Below are 10,007 nucleotides of genomic sequence, written 5' to 3' on the forward strand. Positions count from 1 at the left end.
CCTCCCTTCCTTCCTTCCTTCCTTCCTTCCTTCCTTCCTTCCTTCCTTCCTTCCTTCCTTCCTTCCTTCCTTCCTTCCTTCCTTCCTTCCTTCTCATAGTGGATGGCCTGGAGAGATAGAGGGAAAATGATGGTGATATAAAAACAAAATGTTTAAATTATCTATAGCCATATTTATATCTATATTTTATAGACAACCATCCAAAATGGAATGGGTTACTTAGAAGTTATAGAACTTCTAATCAATGTTCTTCTTGTGGCATCTGGGAAAGACCTTGATGAGAGGTATAAAGAGGATCCCTAGTGTGAGGTCATGGCCCTAGAATGCTGGGCTTGAAATGAGGAAGTATTCTGCATTCAAATTTTAGCCTTATACATCATACATTTAGTAATATGTCCCTGCATGAGTCATTTAACCTCTGTTTGCCTCAGTTTCCCTAACTATAAAATGAAGATAATAATAGTGTATGATTCACAGGGTTGTTGTGAGGACAAAGATAATATTTGGAAAGCACTTATCCCCGTGCTTGACACTGGCTGAATAAATGCTTCTTTCCCTTCATCTCATCCTATTTAGGAAGGAGTTAGACTTCAGGTTCCTCCTATCTCCAAAACTAAAGGAGAGTGCTGACTTTGGAGTCAGGCACATCAGGATTCAAACTATGTCTTTGAAACTTTCTGTATGTCATTGCGCATCCTCTCTATACCTCACTTTATCTTCAGTTCATCTGTAAAATAGGGATAATAACAACACCTATCTCCTGTGAAGATCAAATGAGCACTTTCTAAACCTTACAGCAGTATTTATTTTTTTAAACCCTTACCTTCCATCTTGGAGTCAATAATGTGTATTGGCTCCAAGGCTGAAGAGTGGTAAGAGTGGGCAATGGGAGTCAAGTGACTTGACCAGGGTCACACTGTTGGGAAGTGTCTGAGGCCAGATTTGAACCTAGGACCTCCCATCTCTAGGCCTGGATCTCAATCCACTGAGCTACCCAGTTTCCCCCTCTTACAGCAGTATTTAAAAGACCTTGGGATCATAGATTTCAAGCTGAAAGGGCTCTCAAAGGTGCTTTAGCCCACATTTTACAGTTGTGGAAACAGATTAAGTGCCCAAAGTCACATAGGTAATAAGAGGACATCTGAGCGCAGGTTTTTTGACTCCAAATCCAGTATGCTCCTGCTACTTACTGTCTTATGTGATGTAGAAGGGTTTGCCCTTCATTTCCCAAGAGGGGTTTCATCAGTGCTAGCCTTTAAGATTCTTACACTTTTCAAAGCTCTGCAGCTGCTGGAACCATCCCCTCCAGCTGCTGGCTGCAGTCTGTCTCTTCTCCCTCCTTATCTGTGGATGGAATAGAATCGACCAGGGCTTAGAATTAAATCAGGGATTGACATCAGGAGTGGGACAGTATCTCAGTGGATTGAGAACCAAGTCTAGATATGGGAGGTCTCGAGTTCAAAAATGACCTCAGACACTTCCTATCTATGTGACCTTGGGCAAATCACTTAACCCCCTTGCCTAGCCTTTACCACTCCTCTGTTCTAGAATCAATATTGATTCTAAGACAGAAGGTAAGAGGTTTTTTTAAAGAGTATCCCAAGATCTTATGAGAAGAACATCTCACTTTCTAGTGCTTGGATTAGGCAGGAAGCCTTGGCCTTGACTGTCTTCCAGTCTTTGAATTTCTCCCACATAGTGGCCTCCTAGAGAAAGGACTCATGAAGCCAGTCTTTGTCACAGCCTTGAAACCAGAAAGCACCCACTGGCCACCCACTCCTCTGGCCCCAGCCTCCTCTTTGGTCCCAAGTCTGCTACTATCACAAGAGACCACCTTCCTTTAGAGCAGTGGTTCCCAAACTTTTTTGGCCTTCCACCCCCTTTCTAGAAAAAATATTACTTAGCCCCCTGGAAATTAAATTTAAAAAAAAATTTTAATAGCAATTAATAGGAAAGATAAATGCACCTGTGGCCATCACCGCTTTCCTGGATCACTGCAGCACCCACCAGGGGGCAGTGGCACCCATTTTGGGAATCACTGCTTTAGACCTTAACTTTATCATCTGTGAAATGAAGGGGCCAATTGGAAAGGGATGGCATTTCCAGAAATTATTGGCATATAGAAACAAGATAACTTGGGATTCAACATTAAAAATGATTATTATTTTTTGCAACAAAGTAGTTATATTGGATTTCCAAGATCCTTCCCAATTCTATTCAAATCTCTGTTCTTCTCTGTGTGTGTCTATTCCTCTCTCCTACACACATACAGATTGTCTCTTGTCTTCCTCCCTGCCTCTCTCTCTCTCTCTCCCCGCTGTCTCTGTGTCTGTCTCTTTCTGTCTCTCCTCCTCCCGTCTCTCACATAAAGGCAAACTGCGAATTTCTTTCTCTGAGAATCTTATAGAGCTTTCAACTCTTTGGCAAAATCCCATAATCAAGGAACATTTTATTTGTAGGATCACAGATTTAGGGCATCTAGACTGGTTGGTTTCACAAACGCAGACCCTGCTGCCTAGAGGGGTAAAGAGATTTGCCCCAAATACTACAGGTAGGAAGGCTGGAGGGCAGGCTTGGAATTCCAGTTAGGCAATCTGAAGGTCAGCCCTCTCCATTGTTACCTTGCTTCTTTTACTCAGTGCCAACTCTATGCTGGGCGCTGTCCAGGGTGCTGGTGCTTCAAATTTTAGAAGTGAGTTTCCCCACCCTCAAGAAGCTTATATTCTTCTTCTGAATGAATAATTATAATTTTAAAAACCCATTTACTGAACATTTATTATGGATACAGCATGTTTACAGAAAAGTAAATATAAGATACACCTAAAACAAATACATATTAATTGGGGAGAGGAGGGGGAAGGACATTAGCAATCAGCCCAAAGATTTTTTCCCTAGGTTGCTGGACTGAGTAGCATGGGATGACTGGGTGGACTAGTGTTTGGGGTGTGGATGCAATGAAATAGCTGGCACCCCAATAATACTTTCATGGTTACAGGGGGCTCTCACATATTATCTGATTATTGGTGTGTGAATTATTATCCTAATTTTACAAATAGAGAAACTGAGGCTCAGGGAGAGAAAGTACCTGTACCTGAGATTGTACAGGTAGTAAGTGGGGCCTGTCCTGCTCCAGCCTTTTACTTTTACCCCCTGTGTAATTTCAGGCAACTACTTTCTCCAGTGTTCTCTATAGCCTGAATCCAATCTACTCCTCTAGTCTCCACATCATGCACTCACTCTAGTTAAACTGGATTTCCTGCAGCTCCCCAGATTTGACATTCCAACCTCTCTCCATGCATTTGTTCAAGCTGTTTCTTCCATTAACTATGAACCTCTTGAGAGCAGGGACTGTTTCTTGCTCCCTTCCCCCCTTTTTTGGCAGTCCCAGTTCTTAGCACAATGTCTCGCACACAGCAGGGTCTTAAATAATGCTTGCTGACTTGACTTGTTGCTGCATCTTTCCAGGAACCCTGTATGATGTTGCCTTAGGTGTGGGGCAACACTCTTTGTTGCAGAAGAACCTCTGGGGAACAATGTTGCTCTCCTGAGTAAAATGCTTTTTTATAGTGGATAAACAATAGGCTCAGTGGGATTTAGTATTGTGCGACTTTCAGTCAATTGGGCGACTGTTATGATCTGCCAGAAGACATTCTTTCTGAAAACCAACCTGTTGCTTTTTCATACTTTCATCAAGAATGCCCTCTCTACAGGTGCAAATTATTCTCATAAAAGCCTTTTATAACAACAAGAAAAGAGAGATACAGCCAGGAGTTACTAATATTTTCTCTTCTTAAGCCTGTTTAAAAACTGTCTTTTGTTTTCACATTACCTTCATTTCCAAACCTCTCTCCCTTCTTTTGTTCTTGTTCAGTTGTGTCTGAATTGTTATGACTCTCCTTGGGGTTTTCTTGGCAAAGGCACTGGAGTGGTTTGCCATTTTCTTCTCCAGATCATTTGACAGAGGAGAAAATGGAGGCAAACAAGGTTAAGTGACTTTCCCAGGGTCACACAGCTAGGAAGTGTCTAAGGCCAGATTTGAATTCAGGAAGATGAGTCTGCTTGACTCCAAACCCAGCACACTATCCACTATGCCACTTAGCTGCCTACTGACTAATACTTTCTTAGTCATTTATTGTTGTTGTTTTGAGTAATAATAATGGATCTGACGTTGGGGACATTTTAAGTCTTTTTTTTTCAGGTATCTTCAGAATTGATCTCTCAAGACTGACAATATTTGTTGCCAATAGACAGCTTTTGTGAACAGCTTCAGACACAGTATCCTCCCTCCTTTGAGCTGACAGTGCTCGTCTCTATGTTGCCGAGAATGTTAATTTCCAGCTTTTTACACCAGAGAGTCCTTGTTGCTTTTTCTTTGCACCTTCTTCATCTTCCCTATTGCAACACTTAGTCTAAAGGATGTCATGTCTCTTCTCCAATACATCCTGCACTCCCCACCATATTCAGCTTCCTGATGCCTATGCTTCTCACCTTCTCTAGAGTCTTCCCTGTCTCCTTGTTGCTCCAATACCAAGACTATCTACTGATGTAAATTTTGGCAAATAGATTATGTTTCAAAATTTATCACGGAGTGTGAGAGAAAGAACACTGGCTTGTTAGTAAGAGAACATTGTTTGGAATCCTAGCTCTTGCACTTCCTATTTGTGTGATCAGGGAAAGTCCATTATTCCCTTCTCTGAGATCCTCTGGGCTCTGGAAAATGAAGGGGTTGGGCCAGATGACCTTGCAGGTCTGTTTCCTCCACCTCTAATTCCTCATGGGCTAATGATCTGAGCACTCCTTTTCCCTTTGGATGGTTCAATTGTTTGTTAGCAGCTCTGATAGAGAAATGAGAGTCAGGGAGAGAGTGCGTGACATGCACAGCAATCCAATATTGCTCCTTGAAAAATGCTGGGAAGGGAAGGAGGTGGAGGAGTGGGCAGGGGAGAGGAGCCTGGACTAAGGGCTCAAAATAGTTGGGGAATTAATTCTTCTAAAGCACAGACCTGGTCACAGCTTATGAGTGAAACCCATGGCCCTCTGCCTAAGCATGGAGCTTAATGGAACAGTCTCAATCTTGAGAGAGAGAGTTGCCCCCACCAAATCATATCACTTTGGGAATTATTCTGCCCCCAACCAGAGCTCACTCTGCTATCTCTCAGAATACAGCTTGTACCTGGGTCTCCACAGTTATAGGGGAAAAGGGTTCCCTGATCCCCTAGAAGCATTCAAGATAACCACTCAAATACAGAGTATAGGAAAGCCTATGCGGGGTTCCCTTTTCCATTAAGAATATCATTCTATAAATCAGCAGGAGATCAGGAATAGATACAGTATACCTGGATTTCAGCAAAGCACTGGGCAATGAGTTTCATGATGGACACTGCTCAGCTGAAAATGATCCTTGGCAAGGTGACCAATAATTATGAATTGCTAAGTCCAAAGGCCTTTTCTTACTCATCCTTCTTGCCTTTAGTGAATCAAAATGATCCCAGAGAGATATGGTTGAAGGTTTCATGGAGGCTGACTTTAACTTGATGTAGAGAAAAAATCCTTTTTGAAAATGAAAGCCATCCAGCAATGGAATAAATTGCCTCATGAGGTAATGAGTTCCTCACCACTGGAAGTGTTCAAGGAGAAGCTGGAAGAACATTTTTGGAATGCTATGGGGCAAAGCCTATTTGGGTACAGCTTGGATATGATGACTTTGGAGATGTCTTCCATTTCTAAGATCATCATTGAATGATTTTTGCATTTTAAAGGTTTTTAAATTTTTATCTTTATTTTATTTCAATAAATTTTCACATAAATTTCCCAAAGTTACGTGATTCACATTGCCTGCCTCCTCTTTTCCTTCCCTTCTTCTGGAGCTGACAAGCAATTCTAATGGGGTATAGATGTATTATCACTCAAAACACATTTCCATATTATTAATTGTGTAATAATGGATTGTGTAATAATTGTGTAATAATAATAATTTGCTTACACAATTAAGCAAATAATCTTATTAAAACCAAAACCTATATAAGCAAGTGATAAATAATATGTTTTCATCTGAATTCCTACTCTAACAGTTCTTTCTCTGGAGGTAAATAGTATTCTTTGCCATAAGTCTCTCAGAATTGTCCTGGATCATTGTATTGCTGTTAGTAGCAAAGTCTATTACATTTGACCATTCCATGATATTTCAGTTACTCTGTACAAAATTCTCCTGGTTCTGCTTATTTCACTCTGCATCAGTTCAGGGAGGTCTTTCCAGTCATTTAATAGTTTGTGAAATATATTCCTGTCCCTGGTGAGCCTGGCATGGAGATCACTCAGAGATGTCTGTATTGAATTGGGTTCTGTGGGCATGATTCTTAATTATCTGTTTCTGTGTCCTGTAGGTATTTGTGAAGCTCAACTTGGATAATTTTCTTGCATACAGGCCCAGGAGATGAGTTAATGAGATTGATTTTTTTTATAAGATCACCAGAACTTTGGATACATTGGAAAAAAGTGATGAATTTGGAGACATAGAACCTGAGTTAGAATCCTATCTATTTACTTCTCATGTGGCCTTAGGAAAGTCACTTAGACCTTTGGACCTCGTTTTTTTTTCCATCGGTAAAATATGAAGGACATTGGGCCAGATGGCTTCTAACATCCCTTTCAGTTATAAATCTATCCTTCTATGATCCTATGAGTAGGAAAAATGGTTGAAATTGCTCCCTTCAAAACAGTCCCCTTACAAAGGACATGCTTGGTTTTTTTAATTTTTAAAAATGCATTTATTTATTTAAAATATTTCTCCATTATTACATAATTTATGTTGTCTCCTTCCCCTCTTCTCTCTCCCCTCCCGGAGTTGGCAAGCAATTACACCGGGTTATACATGTATTATCACTCAGACAACATTTCCATATTGTTCGTTTTTGTAAGAGAATAAACCCCAAATCCTATACCAATATAAACAGTTCATGGAAATCTTTCCAGTTCATATAGAAATCAAGCAGTTCATCATTCCTTACAGCACAATAGTATTCCATCACCATCATATACCACAATTTGTTCAGCCATTCCAAGGGACCTGCGTGAACAAAATTATTTATAGCTACTCTTTTTGTGGTGGCAAAGAATTGGAAACTAAAGGGATGTCCCTCGATTGGGGAATGGTTGAACAATTTGTGGTATATGATGGTGATGGAATACTATTGTGCTGTAAGGAATGATGAACAGGATGATTTCAGAAAGAGCCAGAAAGACCTCCATGAACTGATGCAGAGTGAAATGAGCAGAACAGGGAGAACATCATACACATTAACTGCAATATTGTAGAATGATCAAGTATGATGGACTTTGCTACTAACAGCAATAAAATGATTCAGGACAATTTTGAGGGATTTATGAAAAAGAATGCTACCCACCTCCAGAGAAAGAACTGTTGGAGTCAGAATGCTTATGATTTTTCACTTGTTTATTTGGGTATAGGATTTGGGGTTTTGACTTTATAAGATTATTCACTTACTAAAATGAATAATATGGAAGTGTTTTGCATGATAATTCATGTATAATCCAGATTGAAATGCTTGCCAGCCCCAAGAGCAGGGAGGGAGGAAGCAAGGGAGAAAATTTTGATCATATAACTTCAGAAAACTTAATGTGGAAATTTGTTATTAAAATAAAAAAAGAAATTAAAAAAGATAAATATAATCACACACAAAATAGTCCCCTTAGTAGACAACAAACTTATTTCCTCAGTGCTGCCATGTCTCAGTATCCCTGAGACCTGCTTTCTCAAGCTGTTTCCCAGAGAGGCATTGAGCTCTGGTGGAAAAAATGTTGATCCTGGAATCACCAGGACCTGGCTTCAAATCCTTCCTCTAATACTGGCTGTGTGAATCTGAACAAGCTTACCCACGGTTGCTGACCACACAATAGTTTCAACATTTCCTAAAGCCTCACTTTTTACATCTTCAAAGCGGGGATAATAATAGAACCTATCTTATAGGGTTATTGTGAGGATTAAATGAGATAATTTTTTGCAAACATGAAAGTGCTATATAAATGTGAATTATTATTTTAATAACCCTCTGGTTATTCTATTGTAGAACAATAGAGCAGCACAAGGTAGATGGTAAAAGACTAATTATCTCGGAGACAGAATTGGTCGCCTGCTTCTAATATTTACTGGCTATGTGGCACTGGGAAGCAGACTAAGCCTCAGTTTCCTCATCTCTAAAATGCAGTTAATATTAGCTGAACTACTTTATAAGGCTGTTATGAGATCATTCAGAGACAGAATGAGGAAGCTTATATTTTAGCCTTTTTCCAACTGAGCAGAAGAAAGATGTGGTTCCCAGGAACAGGGAAGACGAATTTGGCAGCATCCCTGGGGCTGGCTAAGGGTGGTAGATATTAACTTCCCATCAACAATAACAGAAGGCTTTATGGTGTGCCAAAGAAGGCATAGACTTGATATAAAGAGACCTGGGTTCGAGTCTTGGCTCTGGCATTTCCTAACTGTGAGACTCCTGACAAGTCTCACTCCTGGCACCTCTCTGAGCCTCCTCCTTTGGCTCGTCTACCAAATCGAGCCAATGCTGCTTTTCCCTACCTACTTCACTGGGCTGTCATATGGAGAGTACTGCCGAGCCCAGCACCCTTCATGAGCCCTAGAGACGTCATCATTGCCTCTGACCAGTGTGGCTGGTCCCACCGTCTCCACCCCGCAAGAGCGCCGACAGCTATCGTGGCCGAGTTCCTCTTGAATCCAACATCAAGTGGATCGCAGTTCAGCGCATCGAAGGCTGCGCATCTCAGATGCCGCCAACTGCCTGACTGGCGACAACGTTCCCATTGTCAGCCTTGAGAAGATAGGAGATGGTTGTTATGGAAACCAGAGAATAATAGCCACGTACAGCCTTCTGCCTTCAAGGAGCCCTGCTCCACGGGAGGCCTTCAGCCGATTGGTTTCTTAGGAGGATTCAATGGGTCCCTTGCCTCCAGGCTCTGCTGGTTAGCTCATTGGAGAGGGAAGTGCTAAGAGCCTAAACACCTGCCTTCTCTGTGCGCACAGATATCTGTGCCTCAGGAGGGGCAGGGGGATGGAAGGCTAACGTGAAATGTTTCATTTAAACGTTGCTTGACGATCAGTCCGGCAAGGAAAAGTTCAGGTCTATTTACCACGAGGGGCTTGATAAAGGAGAAAATAGATTGAACGGGAAGACTGAGGCTCTGAGTTCAAATCCTAACTCTCATACTGACCAATATTAGCCTCTATTTTGAATATGTCTGCATATGCAGTGTCCCAGAAGTCTCATGCTTTTAAGGCTTAAGGTTGCACTAAGCCTTTTGGGACACCCTGCAAATGGACATGCTAGGTCAAGAAGTGGAGAGTGTTGGATTTGAAGCCAGGATTTGAATCCTGACTTCACATCCTGCTTCAGTTTCTTCACCTGTAAAAGGGGGGGATAAAAACAGCACCTGCCTCATAGAATTATTGTGAGGATCAAAAGAGTAAATCAAGTGCTTTGCAAACCTTAAATGGCTATCAAATGCTAGCTATCATTTTAGAGTGGAAACTCCGTGAGGGCAAATTTAGTTTCATATTTGTATTTGTATCCCCAGTGCCTAGCCTAGAAAAAAAGTAGGAGCTTAAAAATGTTTGTTAATGGGTTTATTTTCATATACCTATGTGTCCCCAGTGCCTAGCACAAAACTTGACACATAGAAGGTATTTAATAAATGCTTGTTGATAGATTGACTGATGATACCATCACTGATGCCATCACAAGTGCAGGTTCCAGAGTCACAGGACATAGTTGGAAACCCCCAAGGCCAAATGTTGGCAGACCACTTCTTAGACTTCAGTTTCCTCTTCTGGAAAATAAGAGGGGGGACCCCTAAGGCTCTTCCAGTTATGGGTCAATGATACTTTGGACTCCATTCCCTTTCCCACATTGCTTCTCACTATTGGCATTATTACTCTTTTTTTTCCCTGATTTTCTGATATTTACTAGGTCCCTGGG

The 10,007-nt window shown here is 41.2% G+C and overlaps 1 protein-coding gene across 1 annotated transcript in view; it reads left to right on the forward strand.

The window, feature by feature from the left end:
• Positions 1 to 8,817, forward strand: part of MB (myoglobin) — a 62,968-nt gene extending 54,151 nt beyond the window's left edge. The window contains exons 3-4 of the mRNA XM_044679129.1: positions 4,672 to 4,747; positions 8,681 to 8,817. Of these exons, the coding sequence (XP_044535064.1) occupies positions 4,672 to 4,747; positions 8,681 to 8,817 (213 nt within the window). The remainder of the gene's footprint in view (positions 1 to 4,671; positions 4,748 to 8,680) is intronic.
• Positions 8,818 to 10,007: the final 1,190 nt, after the last annotated feature.

The sequence above is a fragment of the Gracilinanus agilis genome, chromosome 5 (genome assembly GCF_016433145.1).
Source record: "Gracilinanus agilis isolate LMUSP501 chromosome 5, AgileGrace, whole genome shotgun sequence".
Taxonomy (NCBI): domain Eukaryota; kingdom Metazoa; phylum Chordata; class Mammalia; order Didelphimorphia; family Didelphidae; genus Gracilinanus; species Gracilinanus agilis.